Here is an 18,218-nt window from a genome sequence, read left to right as displayed (position 1 = left end):
TCAGTTCAACGGGGAACATTCATACTCATCAAACCACCCTATGAGAGTAACAGCTTAAGAAGGAGTCAGTCCTCACTTTAAAGTCTGGATCCAATTCAGTTCTTTGAACATCATACCTGTTACTGTTCTTTTTCTCTAAAGACAGACCTGGCATAACCAACCATGACTGGGGACAGCCTTCAGTTTAAAATTACATACAAATTTTCATCCTCCCAGACAGTGTCATATTGCACTGCAGAGAATTGTTCATACACCAAAAAGACAACATGATCATAACATATAAAAAATGATCATCACTATCACTGTTACCAATGTAATGCTATTTTTCATGTATTACACAATACATACGTTGCTAGCAGGAACTTTTGTTCCATGTCCTGGAACACATACTGTTAATATGAGGTGCTATGAAAAGAGTTCGTTGTAAGAAAACTATAAAATAAAACTGCACTAACTGCCTGACATACGTATATTAGTCTACTACTTTAGTTCACGTACCTATATTACTTTAATGATATTCTAAAAGACACTGAACTCTTAGGCTCTTTATATTCCAAGGCAGACTTCATCTACAACTTTACAGTTATAAGAATTTCATTTTGATATTCACTGTGTAGGTGAAGATTACCATTCTTACTGTCACAATATAGCTAAAAAATCTCCAGACAGGGGTTTAAAACTGTTAGCTGAAAGTCTCTCTCTTTAACAAAATGAAATGTTATCATAATCACCATAACTTTCAGAGGGAAAGGACTGAATTCACACTTTGTTACCTTGTTCCATTACTTGCATCTGATAAACTGCATCAACACTTCAAATTTTCTCATACATCCCAGTAAACCCTTCTTAACACTGAGTGTTTTTACATTGTCTACCACATGCTTTTCCAGGCCAGGAAATTATTCTATTCAAATTCCCCTAGTGGGGAGGGCCATTGCTGATTATTATGGAAATATGATGATTGTACAATTTTACAAAAATATACAATCTTGCATTTTAATTTTCATTTTACTATGCTATTCTATAAGAATCCACGGATTTCCCCTTTTTAAATAGTCACTTTGTATGACTCTTTTGTTAAAAGAGCTGACAGACTGAGAGAAGGCCAATGTCAAATAAGTAAGTACGAAAGCAAAGAATTTGCTGTTGATGTTGTTTATAATCCTGTCCAAATATAAATAAGAGGATGACAACCATAATTGTTGAGAATATTCTCACCTCAGAGTGGATACTTTGCCCAGTGCAGTACAGAGCAGCTCCACTCCTGAACTTCCCATCTGACAGAAGCTCAGATCCAGAGTCTGCAGTTTACAGTTTGGACTCATCAGTGCAGCACTCAGCAGCTTCCCTCCTGATTCTCCCAGGTCATTCTTGCTGAGGTCCAGCTCTCTCAGGGGTGAGGTGTCTGACTGGAGAGCTGAGGCCACAATTTCAAATGACGTCTGTGTAAGGTTACAGTCACTGAGTCTGAAAAGACAAAAGCACAAAAAAGCATTAATGATCAAATATTCACTACAACAAAAGCATTTCTACTTCAAAATGTGTCTGAGAGAAAAGTAACACCCTGATCATGTACATTTGCATGGGAAAGCCCTGAAAACCTCTTACAGATTTAACAATTTTTTTATTAAACTTTTTTTAAAAAATGTATTAATAGCATGCTATTCTTTTATATCCTATTGATGCCGTTGATTTTAATGACTTTTACAGCAGTGACAATCCCACCACAGACTGTGGTGTCGTGTCAGTGGAAGTGTTGGTCCTCCTCCTAGGACTAAATCCTCCATCACTGCTACTGCGCCTGCCTGCAGTGCTGCTGCTGTGAGACTCTCTGCTACTCCTCAGGTTCCTGATAACCCAGCCACCTGCTGCTGCTGCTTCCATTCCCACAGCCTTGCCTTCCCGTTAGAGAGATCGCCACCACATTCTCACTAGCTCGAATCGGCCTGTCAGTGTGGTGACAGACTCTCAGATCACCTGCTCATCTTCGACTCCAAGGTTAGAGCCCAATTATGACATTGTCAAGGAAACAGCAGGATGTTTCTCTGTGGGAGTAATGGTGGTCAATCACCTTTCATCATAGACAAGGAGAGTGATGGTATTTACAAAGATGTGTCAATCTTCTGACACATTTTTACTTCTCATTACTCTCGAAAGACTAACTGGCCTTTAAGCACAGGACTTCATACATGACACATTTTTATACACCACGAGAATGTTACTGTCTCAAAAACATGAGTAAATGATTATCCATTTCATAAATGGATAAAACTAATGAAATTGTTGGCATAATCTTTAGGAACAATAGTTACAAGAACTCAGCTAAAGATACATCACAAGTTAATGTTAAGGCCAGGATAAACCTACTTTCCGAACAAGTCTACAACACCATTGTCCATAACAAGAAATTAACATTAGCTCTATAACTACACAAAATGTTTATATATGATTTTATATTTTGTGATTTTACAATAGTTTTAGCAGTAAAAAGAGAATTGACTGTTAACATGCCTCTATGGTATGTCTACATGTGCTGTATCACATTCTAACATACATGTTCTCAGAATGGCCATGATAGATTAGAGTGACACTCATGTTAATACTCACAGAGCCTTTCTGCAGCACCTCACAGCTGGAACCAGTCTCCTGCGCCCCTCGTCTGAGGTGTTGTATTTCCTCAGGTCAAACTCATCCAGCACCTCCTCTGACATCAGGAGAATATAGGCCAGGGCAGAGCAGTGTGCAGCTGAGATCCTTTCATGACTTTCTGAGCTCAGGTACTTTTGGACCTCCTTCATAAGTGAATAATCATTCAGTTCAGCCAGACAGTGGAGCAGATTGATGCACCTCTCTGGGGAGGGATCCTCCCTCTTCATCTCCTTGATGTATGTGACTGTTTTCTTGATGCTCTCTGAGTTACTTCCTATCTCTGTCAGAATGCCTTTGAGAATGTTCTGATTGGAATCCAGTGAGAGGCCGAGAAGGAATCGCAGGAAAAGGTCCAGGTGTCCATTCTTACTCTCCAAGGCCTTGTCAACAGCTCCCTTGTGTAAGTAATACAGTGAATTGTCGGTGAATAAAAAAATTCGACTTAAAAATCTTCTCAATGTCGTTATCATGTTGCTTGCATATGAGTGAAACACATACAAAGCAGCCAGATACTCCTGGATGCTCAGATGCACAAAGCAGTACACTTTCTTCTGATACAGCACAGACTCCTCTTTAAAGATTTCTGTGCACACCCCAGAATACACTGACGCTTCAGTGACATCAATGCCACACTTTCTCAGGTCCTCTTCATAGAACATGAGAGTGTCATTTTCCAGGTGTTGGAAAGCCAGCTTCCCCAATTTCAGAATCATGTCTTTATCCAGCCCCAGAAGCTTTTGTGGATCTGTCTCATTTCCTCGATGATACTTCTGATTCTTGATGTTGGACTGAATGAGCAGGAAGCGGGTGTACATTCCAGTCAGAGTTTTAGGGATTTCTCCACAGTCAGTTTCACCCAACAGTCGCTCCAGAACAGTTGCAGAAATCCAACAGAAGACTGGTATGTGACACATGATGTACAGACTCCTGGATAACTGTATGTGAGTTATAATTCTGCTGGCCTGGTTCTCATCACTGAATCTCTTCCTGAAGTACTCCTCCTTCTGTGAGTCATTGAACCCTTGTATTTCTGTCAGTCGATGGATGTATTCAGGAGAGATCTGATTGGCTGCTGCTGGTCGGGAGGTGATCCAGAGGAGAGTAGAGGGAAGCAGATTCCCCTTAATGAGGTTTGTCAGCAGCACATCCACTGAGGATGTCTCTGTTACATCAGACAGTATCTCGCTGTGTTGGAAATTTAAGGGAAGTTTGCTTTCATCCAGACCATCAAAGATGAACAAAACCTTGTCAACATCAGACTCAAGGTTTTCAATCCCTCTTGTTACAGGGTGGAAGACATGCAGAAGCTCAAGCAGACTGTATTGTTCATCATTAATCAAGTTCAGCTCCCGAAAAGGAAGAACAAATACGAAATGAATATCCTGATTGGCCTTTCCTTCTGCCCAGTCGAGAATGAACTTCTGCACAGAGACTGTTTTTCCAATGCCAGCGATCCCCTTCGTCAGCACAGTTCTGATGGCTTTGTCTTGTCCAGGTAAGAGCTTAAAGATGTCATTGTAGTTGATTGCAGTGTCTTGTGTGGTCCGTTTCCTGGATACTGTCTCAATCTGCCACACTTCATGTTCATTATTGACCCTCTCACTGTCACCGTCTATGATATAGAGCTCTGTGTAAATATTGTTGAGGAGGCTGTGTTTTCCTGATGTCGCAACCCCTTCAAATATGGACTCAAACCTCTTCTTCAGACTGGACTTCAGTTTCTCTTGGACTGTTTGTGAACATTTCTCTGTAAAAATGGAGGCATTTTCAGAACAGACTGTTGTTGAAGAGTATAAGAGTATTATGTGTTATTAAACAGCAGTAGTGTGTCTGCTGCTGTGAGCCTGTGCATGCATACCTGTGAGCCGGTGCACGCATACATCAGGGTCCGAGGGCATTATGCGGTTCTCATGGGCAGCCACATGGACCGGGGGCCGAAGCAGCTTCCTGCATAAGCGGTAAATGAAGAGCAGCAGGAGGAAGACGGCAAGACCCGGGGCCAGGAGGCGCACAGTGTTCCATCGATCAGCTTCATTTAATCTGGAGAGACACGGCAACACAGCAAAGGAGACATTTACTGGGTATGTTTTTGGGCAGTAACATTGGACAGTGTAGTATAGTGTAATACTTTATTGTGCTGTGTAAATGTAATTTTGTTAAGGATTGTATTGTTAGGTGACGCAACATTTTCTTCATCATATTTTAATTATAAGAGGCAAAAATAATTTATGTAATATGTGACAAAATGTTATGTTGCCTTACACTCATTAGGCTATAGATTAGTTAGTTTTACTGAATCTCTGGTTGAGTATAGCCAGGCTAAGAATTATAAAGGTGTAAGATAAATATCCATGTTTACTCAAAATCAATGTAGAAACATGCTCTCAACTGGTACGCGGCATCATATTAAAACACATTAAAGAGTCATACCTAACAATCCCGCAATGGTAGAGGACATCCTCCCAAAAACCACTAACTGTAAGAGAGGGCATGACTCCTGAAGACCCGTGAAAGGCGGCGTTCTTAGTGTGCACGTGGGCAAAGCCACACTGCAGGGCCAGAAACATGATGCTCATGCAGCAGATAAACAGCATAAACTTGCCGGTTTTCCCTTGGTAAACAGGTAAAATGCAGACACTGGGATAAGGAAAGGACATATTGATGTTCACTAAAGTGAAAAAGCCTGTATATGTTACAAATATGCTCTCCATACAATGTGGAGTGAGGCCAAGTGATAGATTGAAGACACAGCGCTTCTGCGCTCACCTGATCACCTGAAACACTATCACCTAAAGCGCTCTTATGTTTTAAACTTTGTTTTCCTTTTAAAAATTTAAATCTAATGGTTTAATGCACTCATGTCTCTAAAAGCTAGCTTGTATCTTGTGTGGCCAAATATTGAAACTCGATAAATTGGTGAAATGACTCTATTCAGATGACCCTTTTTGATTTGTAATAATAATAATAAAGTTAAAAGCATCTTACTATTTTCTGCTCCCAGGTCCTGATCACTGGAACACAGGGGTGAAGCATCTACAATCATGGACTGCAGAGAAATAAAGACATCAGTTAAACCAGAGCTTAAGAATAAAGAATGAAAAAGATTACATGAAAACTAAGAAATAACTGTAGAAAATGCAATTCAGCATATTAGCAGGAGAAACATTAAAGCTTTTTTCAATGATGTCAGATGAATGAATGAACAAAGGAATGAGTATAAAATATGCAGAGTATGAATGAGTGAGTATGTGAGACAGACAGGTGAATGGCTTTATACTTGACAGAAAAATGAATGAGGGGTTAAAGGACACACTGTCCAGCCAGTCAGTGAATAAGAGGATTACGCAGTCAAATGAATGAGTGAAACCATGTCAGATTCAGGTGAATGAATTAATCCAGGTGCATCACGTTGATGAGTGACTCCAGGTGCAGGTAGATTCAAGTGAATGAGTGAGAACAGGAGCAGATAGATTGAGGTGAATGAGTGACTCCAGCTACATGCAGACTCAGGTGAATGAGTGACTCCAGGAGCAGATTGAGGTGAATGAGTGAAGTCCTTTACCTGCTGGCAGAGTCTCTGCTGGCCCACCTGCTCACACACTGCAGAGCTGGACAGGAGCTCTGGCAGCTCACTGCAGACACAGGAATACATACACAACCAGAGCCCAGTTTGCAAGATGAAAAGGAGAACCAACCTCAAAATATTATTATATGATTAGACACCTGCTCAAAAACATCATGGAGTTTCATTATTTTACCAGAAGGGAAGCTGGTTTGACTCCACAAATAGTCACTGACCTCCTACTGGGATGTAGGATTTAAGGACAAATGTAGCAGACAGAGCAAACAGAAGGGTCTTTATGTTCCAGTGTTTCCTGGCAGAAATGACCTCTATTGCCTTTCATTTATGCACATTTATCTGATCACCTCACCAGCTCATTTAATCATCATGAAGAGCACATGGTTACAGTCTGATTCTGCCCCAGTGCGACTGGGTTGTAAAGTGAGGAAGAGCAGCGATGTGTTGGACAGGGACCACACATGGATAACACAAACACAGTGCTGCCCCCCATACAGGGCCCTCACCCAGCCTACAGCCCCTCTGCTAGTGCTCTCTTATGAGTCCCCCCTGAGGAGCGGGACCATTCGTTTGGGAAAGAACAATTAGGGAATCAGTTCTGCATTTGTTACTCATATCTAAAGTGGAAGCACATTTAGGGGCTCAGTTATTTGTGTTATTCATGTCTAAAAATGAACCTTTTTGACACAATGAATCATTTGAAGCAGTTGTTTCAAAATAGATTCACTGTTTCGAGTTGTTCAAACCTTCCACACTACCACAAGACTCACTGTTACATGGAAGTCAGGGCTAACCAGCCCTCTTATTCAGACCATGCTGAATGTCTATGGTTATATAACTCCAGAACTGGTGAAGATGAGTGTGTCCTTCACTTAATAAATGTAATCTTCACTATTGTGGAGACTCTAAGATGGCACCACATGAGTGGCAGCCTGTTTTAGCAGCTCTTGCTCACTGTGTAGCTTTTCTTTTACATTTAACTACTTTTAGCTTTTTAGCTTTCGCTTACATGAAATTACTTTTTAACTTATCCATGCACTATGGATACTAAATTAGCTGTGTCTGCCTTGGTCTCTCTACTGGTTTGTGCATTGTTTACAACTGTGTGCGGGGATCCTGTGCATAGCCATGGTCCCATTATCTACTCTGGGGATCAGCCAAGAGCGCTCCGGGACACAGTGATACCCCCCAGGGAGAGACCTGATGTTCCCTGCGAGCTGAGGAGGAGGAGACGGGGATGCTGCTGGAGCTGAGCGCCACGCTAGGAAGAGATGTTACAAACCTGTTCTTCCCTTGATCATCATGGGGAACGTGAGATCTCTCCCCAATAAGACGGACAAGTTAGTGGCGCTGACCCGGCACCAAAAGGAATGTGGGGAGTGCAGCATTATGGTATTTACGGAGACATGGCTAACTGCGCTAACTCTGGACACGAATGCTGCATTGGATGGTTTTCAGATGTTGCGGGTGGATAGGACAAAGGAGAGTGGTAAGAGGAAAGGAGGAGGGCTGGCAGTAGGGGTGCAACGAATAATCAATGTAGTCAACTAAAATCAATGACCAAATTAGTTGCCAACGAATTTAATTGTTGATCAGTTGGTGATGTCATCACGCGTGTTTTTCGTGCTGACTCGGAATGCTTAGACATGTAGCCTAAGCTATGTTGCTTTACTTGAGTGAACCATAGAGATGACAACATCTTCACGACCAAAGGCCTCAAAAGTGTGACAGCATTTCAGTCTTAACCCTTGCACACGTAACTTATTTTTATGCTATGTAGCGGCGTGCTACATGGCTCCTTATGTTTTCATTAGCGTTATTAAGCTTCTCATAGTTTTCAGTTAGCATTTGCTATATTTTTTAATGTTAAATCGCTGTTTCCTCAAAGCTAAAATTAGCTAGAATTTTTCCAGTCTAGTTTTCTAATCGTAACGGTTTTAGCATACACACTAATTGGCTAATCACACCGGTGTGACCGTACGCGCAAGAGTGAAGAGTTCAAGTTCAAAGTTCAAAGTTTATTGTCATATGCACAGTAAAGAAACAAGTTCCCTGTACAATGAAGTCCTTCCTTTGCCTTCCACTTATGAATGCCATTAAGAGTTAGAAGTACAATTAAGTAAGAAAATACAAAAATTTAAGAAAGAAAATATATAAAAAGTGTAAGAAAAATAAATAAACTAAATCATATATATATATTATATGTGCAAAAAGGAAATCAGTGCAGTGTAGGATGTGCAATGTTGATGCCAAGTGTGCAATGTCAGTTCCATATACATTAATAATGTACAATATCAGTTCCAAGTATACAGTGTGCAGCAGGAGTAGTAGTGCAATAACCAGTGGTGCAGGTTTATAGTCCTGTCAACAGTTCTGTGCAAAATGCACATTGCGTGCAGTTGGTTGCGGTGTGGGTGTGTGTGAATGTATGCATGGGCTAGGCCGGGGAGGTGTGTATTTGTGTATTTGACCCATTCAAGAGTCTGATGGCTGTTGGATAGAAGCTGTTCCTTAGGCTGGATGTTCTGCATTTCACACTTCTGTACCTCCTGCCAGAGGGTAGAAATGTGAACAGTTCGCACTGGGGGTGGGTGTAGTCCCTGACAATGGAGCAGGCTCTTTTGTGGACTCTTTGATGATAGATGTCCTGCAGAGAGGGTAATGGTGTCTTAACGATCCTTTCAGCAGTCTTTATTACTCTCTGCAGACGCTTATGGTCCATTTCAGTGGTACTCCCGTACTACACCGTGATGCAGCTGGTCAAGATGCTTTCAATGATGCAGCTGTAGAAGTTGCTGAGGATCTGTGGTGACATCCCAAAGGTCCTCAGCCTCCTCAGGAAATACAGCCGCTGTGCCTTTTTGACCAGCTGGGTCGTGTTAAGTGTCCAAGTAACGTCATCACAGATGTAGACGCCCAGGAATTTGAAACAGCTCACCCTCTCCACCTCAAGCCCATGGATGATCAGTGGCTGATGAGTTTTCTTCTCCTTTCTCATGTCCACGATCATTTCCTTGGTCTTGTCTGTGTTGAGGGTGAGATTGTTCTCCTCACACCATGTCACCAGATTTGCCACCTTGTCCCTGTACGCTGTTTCGTCACCGCCAGTAATGAGTCAGATGACAGTGGTGTCGTCAGCAAATTTCAGGATGGTGTTGTCCTTGTGAGAGGCGACACAGTTGTGTGTGAACAGTGTGTAGAACATGGGGCTGAGGACGCATCCTTGCGGGGTGCCGGTGTTCATCACGATGCTGCTAGATGTTGTATTTCCTATTCTGACAGCCTGTGGCCTGCTAGTGAGGAAATCTTAACATCCAGTCGCAGAGTGTGGGGCTGAGACCAAGGTGCAACAGTTGGCTGGTGAGCTTGTATGGGATGACTGTATTAAAAGCAGAGCTGTAGTCAATGAAGAGCATCCTGACATAGGCATCTTTGTTTTCCAGATGGGAAAGTGCTATGTGAATGGCTGCAGAGATGGTGTCCGAGGTAGATCTGTTAGAGCAGTAGGCGTACTGCAGGGGGTCCACTGTTCCAGGTATGCTGCTCTGAATGTGGGCCAGAACCACTGTCTCAAAACACTTTGTGATGATTGGAGTGAGTGCAACTGGCCTGTAGTCATTCAGGCAAGTCACTAGGCTCCTCTTGGGAACTGGGATGATGGTGGTGGTTTTGAAACACTTGGGGACTGTGGCTTGTGAGAGGGACAGGTTGAAGACGGAGGCCAGAACATCAGCCAGCTCTGTGGCACATGCTTTGAGAGCCCTCCCAGGTATGTTATCTGGGCCTTCTGCCTTGCGGGGGTTGATTCTTCTCAGGACTCTGTGTACATCAGTTGGTGAGACAGTGGGGGGGTTGCATGCTCTGGGTGTTGGAGCGCCTCTTCTGAGTATTGCTGCTGGAGATCTCAAAGCGGACATAAAATTGGTTTAGTTGTTCTGGCAGGGTGGGGGGGGGCAGTTGGTGATCTCTTTGGTGGTGCCTTTGTAGTCTGTAATGTGCTGCAGGCCTTGCCACATCCGTCCAGCATCAGCAGTAGAGTAGAAGCCGTCCATTCTCTCTGTACTGCTTTTTAGCCTCCTTGATGGTTTTCCTCAGTCTGTACTTTGCTGTCTTGTACTCCTCCTCGTCACCTGATCTGAATGCAAGGGATCGAGCATGCAGCATGTGGCATACCTGACTGTCAATCCAAGGCTTCTGGTTTGGAAACTTCTTGATTTGTATAGTGGGTACAATGTGGTCAACACAGGTGCTGATGTACCCAGTCACATACTCAGCATGCTCATTTATGTCAATAGAAGAATCCTCCAGTGTGGCTGCAGCTCTAAACACATCCCAGTCTGTCTGTGCAAAACAGTCCTGTAAGATGCTCTCAGTCTCTGGAGACCAGCGTTTCACCTGTTGGGTTGGAACCCGCTGGGTTCGTTTGCTTGAGTCTTTGTCTGTAGGCCGGGTACAAGAACAGGGAGATGTGGTCTGAAGTGGGGGCGGGGGGCAGCTTTGTATGCCTCACGAATGTTGCTGTAAAAATGATCCAACGTGTTCTGATCTCGTGTGGGAATCTTTACATGTTGGAAATATTTTGGAAGCACAGTCCATAGATTGCAGTGGTTGAAGTCTCCCGCAATGATGAAAACAGTGTCAGGGTGAGCTGTTTCCAGCGCCCTGATAGCGTTGTGGAGTTTACCGAGTGCTGCTGATGAGTTCACGGAGGGATGTAAACAGCGGCCAAAAACACAGCGCTGAATTCCCTCGGTAGATAGTAGGGTCGGCATTTCAACAACAGCATCTCTACGTCTGGCGAACAGTGTTTGTGGATAGTTTGTACATCTCCACACCACAAGTTGTTTACGTATACACACACACCACCTCCTTTAGCCTTACTGGAGGCATCAGTGCGGTCTTCTCGGTAAACAGAGTGCGTCTGTAGCTGCACGGCAGAGCAGAACGAGCAAACACGTCTGCCACGGAGGGCGCCATGATGAGCATCATCAGTGGCACGTTGGTTCTCTGGATGATGAAGACTCGCCTTGTTAAGTTAATTAGCTGGCTAGCATAGCCAATGTTAATGTTAAAAGCCATATTACTTCATGTTATGAGCTGCAATGTTTTCTATTTTTAAATACATTTTCTCTTCATCAATAAATTATTAATGACGTTCAAAATACAGTGTAGCAAATAATAACCTATTGTTCACAACAATCCTGTTCACATTCCAAATGTGCCCTGGACATTGACAGTCTCACACACTGTATTATGGACTATATCAACTTCTGTGTGCAGAATGCTGTACCCACCAGGACTGTATGGTGTTTTTCCAACAATAAACCCTGGATTACTCCTGACATAAAGGCTCTCCTGAAGGAGAAACGCAGTGCCTTTAGGTCTGGAAACAGGGAGGAACTGAAAAATGTGCAGAGGGAGCTGAGGAGGAGGATCAGGGGTGGGAAAACCGGCTACAGGAGGAAGGAGGATCAGTTGCAGCAGAACAATGCCTGCAGAGTCTGGAGGGGCCTTAAAACCATCTCTGGTTACAAAGAACCCAACTAGCAGCCTGTGAGGGGCTCGAAAGTGGGTGAATGATCTGAATATTTGCTCTAATAGTCATCTGCCTCTCTCCCTGTCCAGTCCTTCTGGCTGCAACCCCCATTGCTTGCACCCCCTGTATATTTCCCCACCCCACCTCCACCCCCCTTCCCACAACATTCAGGTCACAGCCATTCTGCATATCCACTACATTTCCTGTCCAATGCACTACCCTCCCACATCCTCTAGCATACAGTCCCCCTGCCCCAACCTGTCCCTCACAACAAACCAGGTGGGGAAGGAGCTCAGGAGGCTTAAGGTGAGAAAGGCTGCGGGTCCGGATGGCATCAGTCCAAGGCTCCTCAAGTCCTGTGCAGATCAGCTATGCGGGATAGCTGGGCACATTTTCAACCTGAGCCCGAAGCTGCGGAGAGCGCCACAGCTGTGGAAAACATCCTGCGTGGTACCAGCGCCAAACACTCCGCACCCCAAGGACCTTAACAGCTACATGCCGGTGGCACTGACAGCTGTATCGCACCTGATGAAGACCCTGGAAAGGCTGGTCTTTGTCCATCTCTGCTACCTGGTGATCCTATCAATGGACCCACTACAGTTTGCCTATCAACCTGGCACTGGGGTGGAGGACGCTATCATCTATCTCCTACATACAGTAGATCCCTCTCTCACCTGGAAAAGGCTGGGAGCACTGTGAGAAACATTTTTTTTGGCTTCTTCAATACCATACCGCCCTCGCTCCTGAGGGAAAAGTTGGAGTGCACAGGGGTTGATCACCACCTTACAGCATGGATTCTGGACTACCTCACCAATCGACCACAGTATGTGAGAATACGGGACTTCAAGTCTGACATGGTTGTCTGTAGTATGGGAGCCCCGCAGGGAACAGTCCTGGCTCCCTTCCTCTTCATCCTCTACACTGCAGATTTCATGCATAACTCAGCTAACTGCCACCTGCAAAAGTTCTCTGAAGACTTTGCAATTGTTGGCCTAATTACAGATGGAGACGACAGAGAGTACAGAGAACGGACCCAGAGCTTTGTGGATTGGTGCCCGCGGAACCTCCTCCAGATCAGTGCAGGGAAAACCAAAGAGATGGTGGTGGATTTCCGCAGGTGCAAACACTCTCCTCCTACGCAAATGAATATCCAGGGAATGGACATTGAGATGGTAAAATCTTACAAGTAGCTGGGAGTTCACCTGAATAATAAGTTGGACTGACAATACAAATGCACTATACAAGAAAGAACAGAGCAGACTCTATCTGCTGAGGAGACTCGGGTCTTTTGGAGTGCACGGAGCACTCCTGAGGACTTTTTTTGACTCTGCGGTGGCATCTGCCATTTTCTATGGAGTGGTTTACTGGGGCAGCAGCATCTCGACTGCTGACAGGAAGAGACTTCAGAGACTGGTTAAGAAGGCCAGCTCTGTCCTGGGATGCCCCCTCAACCCAGTGAAGGTGATGGGAGAGAGGAGAATGAGGGCTAAGGTATCTTCCCTGATGGAGAACACGTCCCACCCCATGCAGGATACTCTGATAGTACTGGGCAGCTCCTTCAGTGACAGGCTGCTTCACCCACGGTGTGTGAATGAGAGATACCGTGGGTCCTTTCTTCCTGCTGCTGTCAGACTTTACAATAACACTATACAATCAACACTGCTCCTAGCAGACCACACACATCAAAACTGATAATTCATTCAGAATCAGAATAGACTTTATTGTCGTTGCACGGTGGGGGTGCAACGAAATTGTGGGTGGTCTGCAACAACAGCGCACTGAGGAACATTTATGTAAAAACAATACAAATAAGACACACGACATAGAAAAAAAATATATACAAAATATACAATAAAATACAATAAATACAGTAAAATACAAATTTAAAAAGAAGACACATTGTAAATAAAAAGAAATATAAAGAAAATCTTGTGCATTAATATGGCCTTTTAAAAACTACTTAAAGTGCACAGTGGAATTGCACAGTTGTATTGAGGTAGAGGGTTGGGGGGGGGTGTCAGTGCAATATTAGTGTTTAATGTCTATTAAACTGTGTACTGTCTATTTTTATTTATTTACTACTTACTACTATTATATCTTGTTTGATTACTTATTTTTATTATATCTTGCTCTTTTTTTTTAATGTTGCGCTATCCCCTATGCTGCTGTAACACTGCAAATTTCCCCATTGTGGGACAAATGAAGGATTATCTTATCTTACACAGTAGCACAATGTGGTCACATATGTTTGTGCTCCTTGCAGAGCATAAAGATGATGGTATAATTCTGACACTCTCCACGTATAATCACAATTGAGTGGTTTCAAAATACAAATCTTAATGAGCATAACCCTTTTTACATCATCATTATAAGTTTACTTGTTTAGCATATTGCATTTAATGCAGTTAGCATTGTGTTTATGCTGACTGCATTAAACACAAAGAATGAATTAGTCCTGAGGTAATAGAATAATCACCTATCAGAGATATCAGCTCAAAATTACAAATCTCTACATCAAATAATATCATTAACAATCAGTTAGCATTCTGAACACCCTTAAACAATCAGTGACCTTCTACAGGGATTTAGGCTTTACATTCAAATGTAGAAATTTAAATGACATTTACATTTAGTCATTTAGCAGACACTCTTATCCAAATGTAGAAGACAGAACAATCATAACGCTCTTTATGTTCCACAATATTTCTTTGGTGGGGATTTAAGTCAGTGTTGGTGTATTAACATTAGCTTTGGGCTATTGCTCCATAACAGCAGGCAATGAAAATATAAACCTGCATGAAATATGGATACAGACATGTGTTTTATTATTAAATAGTTATTAAATTTAATTAAAAATGAATTTTTCTTAAGTTACAATGTAATTTCATATACTGCAATTGTGACTAGTAGGAATCAACAGACAAAAGAAGTCCTAGAAAGTATTGGTAAGTTTCTCTGGATAAGAGCATCTGCTACATGACTAACATTATCCCAATAGCTAGATAGGGGGCCCACTTTTGAAAGATCTTTATTTATTTGATATTAAACTTACAGAGTAAATTTCAATTTCTGGCTTACTGCAAGAGCTCATTGTCTTTGTTGTAAACATTAATTTGTGTCCGAGGTGCAACGGAGAGTGTGCAAATTTTTTTTCTTCAGCCAGACAACATGCTGCTCTCAAGGTACGGTTGCCAATAGGGCTGGGTGATATGGCAAAAAATATGATCATGACATTTTTTTTCCATATTGATATTTATCACGATATATATGGCTTAAAGATTTCCGACCCCACGCCAGAAATCCGGCATGCAGAGATTTTATATCATGTAATAAATTATTACTAGCTTATATGGGCTCTGATATTACCAGACTAGAATGCAATTTTATTAAAACCAATCACTGTCGTGGTGTTTTTTTCGGATGAGTTTTAACCAATGGTAGCCTGTTTAGGTGACGAGAGCACTGTTTTATCTAGTTGGCAACTAGTTTCAGCTTTCTGGTAGGTGGTGTCAGGAAGTATTTGCGTGGATTATACCAGTTGATTACTGCACAATAGGCTAGCATGCATTCAGATAGATGGAGCATGGAAGCGAAACTTGTGAAGGTTGGCACAGACACAAGCACAATAGAACGGGGGATGAAAAATAAATGGCGATAGGCTTGGTTAGATGAAAACGGTAATGACGGACAAATGTTCAGTGTATTTTGTGACAAATCAAATGAGCCCGGGAGCTGCTTTGCTCCGTGCGTTCTAAAAACAGTATGGGACAAGCGGCAAAAGGTATTGTCTCGGCATGATACAGATTCGTCACACAAATGAGCTGTTTGGGCTTTTCGTTATACGTCAACATTGATGGGAGGTGTGGCCACTGTAACTGCTGCCGCTTCATCCATCCAAGACCGAACAATCATAAAGTCCGCATTTATAGAACATGACTTGTCTTTCAGGATAGCACCAGTGCTAGCTGACCTGTGCAAAACATCACAGGACAGAACTGCATTCTCCAAACTTAGCGTGTCAAATAAGCAGGCCAGCTACCCATCCACTCACGATGTCAATAAGTTCATGAACATGTCTATCAAGATGGTTTAAAACACTTTATTAACACAAAAAACTCTTTTAGCCAAATATTCTGAAGACCTGAAATATTTTCCAATGCATTTATTGGCCAGCAGGCAAACCAGACCAGGTATCTACAAATGGTGCGTTTCCACCAGGCAGTACAGTACAGTTCGGTTAGTTACGTAACGGTTTGGTAAGGTAAACCCTGGTACGGCTTGTGTCTCCACTGCCAACTGTACCCTACTTAATAGGCGGGGCGTATGCTGGATGGCGATTGCTGTGTCAGCTAGGTAAGTAGCGTGACATCATAAAAACGCGCGAAGAACGTAACACAGCAGAGACGGTTGATGAACTTTTGTCTTTGTATTAGTGTTACAACCCAAGACCCAAGGGCAGAAAATACACAGGCCTAGACGGACTCTTGCTAGCCTGCACTCCGTTAGTCTAGGGGATTCGGTAGCCGCCCTACCTGAGCTTTGGTTGTAACCTAAGCTAATGTGTGCTTTAACGTGGACGTCAGTATGTACGAATCTAATGTTGAAGGTGTAGCACTGAGGGGAAAAGGTGAGCTTACCTCCACCTGGGCAGACGCCAGAGTCGGCCAGCCCTTTTTATGGGTCATTCAGGTTTTTTATTTTATTTATTTATTATTATTAATATTATTATTATTATTAAGGTCAGTTAGCCGAGAGTCCAATCACGGTGACACAACACTGTGATTGGACACGGAAACAAAACAAACGGGTCAAACAACTGAGGAGTCCTTCGCCCGCACTCCCATCTCAGCTTCTCCTTGGGACTCCACCCCCTTTGCCCTTTGACACCACTACCCTCTTTATCCATTTCCTTCCAAGAGGCAAACTTCACCCTGCCCCCCCAGTGCTGAGGTGTGATACTGGAAGTGTGGTGTCTAAGCTAAGGTGCATCCCTATCCGTAATAATTAGGGCTGTCAACGTTAACGCACTAACCCTTCGGTTAAAAAGGGTTAAAATTTCGTTTTAACCCTTTCGCATGTAACTTATTTGTTATGGTATGTAGCGTGCATTACCTTATATGGTCCGTTATGTTTTCATTTCTGTTTCAATTTCTGCCTGTATGCTTCAGGCACCAGCTCGTACGGTGCTAACGCTGCTCGTACGCTGCTAACATGCACTTCCCGTCCCATAATCGGCTGCCTGCGATCCTTCCAGACCAGCATAGGCTACTTGAGCTTTTACAAGAAATACACTCTGGACGAGAATCGCATGGTATATAGCGTACATGGTACGCTATATACCATGCATGGTAGAATACATGGTATGTAGCGCGCGTTACCTTATATGGTCCGTTATGTTTTCATTTGCGTTATTAAGTTTCTTATAGATTTATAGATTATCGCACCAGTTTTAGCATATGCGCTAAACAGCTAATCACAGCAGTGTGACCGTGCGCGCAAAAGGGTTAAAACGAAATTTGCCGTTCAGCACATCTGCGTTTGCCACGCCTTTCAGTAATTCAGCCAGGTAAATATCCGCGTTGGAATTAAGGAAGGGAGTTGCGGTCAAACTTGATAATATGATTAATTTGCGTTGAAACATTAATGCGTTAAAGTTTCCAGATTAATCGTGAACGAGCTAACGCGTTAACGTTGACAGCCCTAGTTTGTATTCACGTTGTCGCACGGAAGTGTCGACCAATCAACGGACAGCAGTGGGTGTAGCTCCATCCTTTACAAGAAGGGTAACAGAAGGGTACCAAAAACCAGTACAGTACGGTATGCTTATTTTGGTATGGTTCACAACTTTTGATGATGGAAACACAAATAACTGCGTACCGTACTGTACAGAACTGTACTGTACTGCTTGGTGGAAACGCACCAAGCAGTTCACACCAGGGTATACTCGCTAACTAATGCTCATTCAAAGTTAAAATACAGTTATGGACCAGTAAGTTCAACAGATAACTAGGCAAATCTAAGTGATTTTACAGCACTCATGGTGATATGGCAGTATCTACATTAATGACAGTAGCCCTGGTAGAGACTTTGTGGTATACGATTCTCTCAGTGAGGCACTCTGGAATAGAAATCAGGAATCTAAGGCCAATGTGTCTGAACACCAATCGAGACACCTTTACTCAGTTTTGTTAACGTAGTGAAAAATATTTTTGAGGCATGCTTGTTGAACTTGGTTTTACAGTGTGGACAGAAATTGCAAGTTGCTAGTAAAACACTAAGAATGTAGAAAAAGTTGTGATGTGTCCTTAAACAAGTCTTAATGCTGCAAAAAAATGTACATTTTAACCATGTTCTTTGTTTTGTTCAGCGAGATCTGGTCAGATCGTATCAGAAAGAAGTTGTTTCGTGGATTTGTTGGGACAGTTCTGGTCCACATGGGCCAGATTCTGTTTG

At 42.9% G+C, this 18,218-nt stretch overlaps 1 protein-coding gene across 1 annotated transcript; it reads right to left on the bottom strand.

The window, feature by feature from the left end:
• Positions 1-11,206, bottom strand: LOC118790655 (protein NLRC3-like). The gene is made up of 12 exons (XM_036547650.1): positions 11,111-11,206; positions 10,625-10,668; positions 10,293-10,364; positions 9,570-10,048; positions 8,971-9,319; positions 6,212-6,281; positions 5,635-5,695; positions 5,080-5,260; positions 4,508-4,689; positions 2,608-4,396; positions 1,388-1,467; positions 1-38 (listed from the first exon to the last, which is right to left on the bottom strand). Exons 1-12 carry the CDS (start codon positions 11,204-11,206, stop codon positions 1-3), a joined length of 3,441 nt encoding a protein of 1,146 aa, XP_036403543.1.
• Positions 11,207-18,218: the final 7,012 nt, after the last annotated feature.

This window comes from Megalops cyprinoides, chromosome 1, assembly GCF_013368585.1.
Source record: "Megalops cyprinoides isolate fMegCyp1 chromosome 1, fMegCyp1.pri, whole genome shotgun sequence".
In the NCBI taxonomy this organism is placed as follows: domain Eukaryota; kingdom Metazoa; phylum Chordata; class Actinopteri; order Elopiformes; family Megalopidae; genus Megalops; species Megalops cyprinoides.
This window is presented reverse-complemented; position numbering and strand designations above follow the sequence as displayed.

What these genes read in the sequence shown, in the direction of transcription:
- LOC118790655 (XM_036547650.1), bottom strand. Translation starts at nt 11,206, where the DNA reads ATGGCGCCCTCCGTGGCAGACGTGTTTGCTCGTTCTGCTCTGCCGTGC. An exon ending in ATCAAGGAGGCTAAAAAGCA is followed by an intron (nt 10,049 to 10,292) that starts GTACAGAGAGAA and finishes TGATGTACACAG; the next exon opens with AGTCCTGAGAAGAATCAACC. An exon ending in TACCATTGCGGGATTGTTAG is followed by an intron (nt 4,690 to 5,079) that starts GTATGACTCTTT and finishes GTGTCTCTCCAG; the next exon opens with ATTAAATGAAGCTGATCGAT.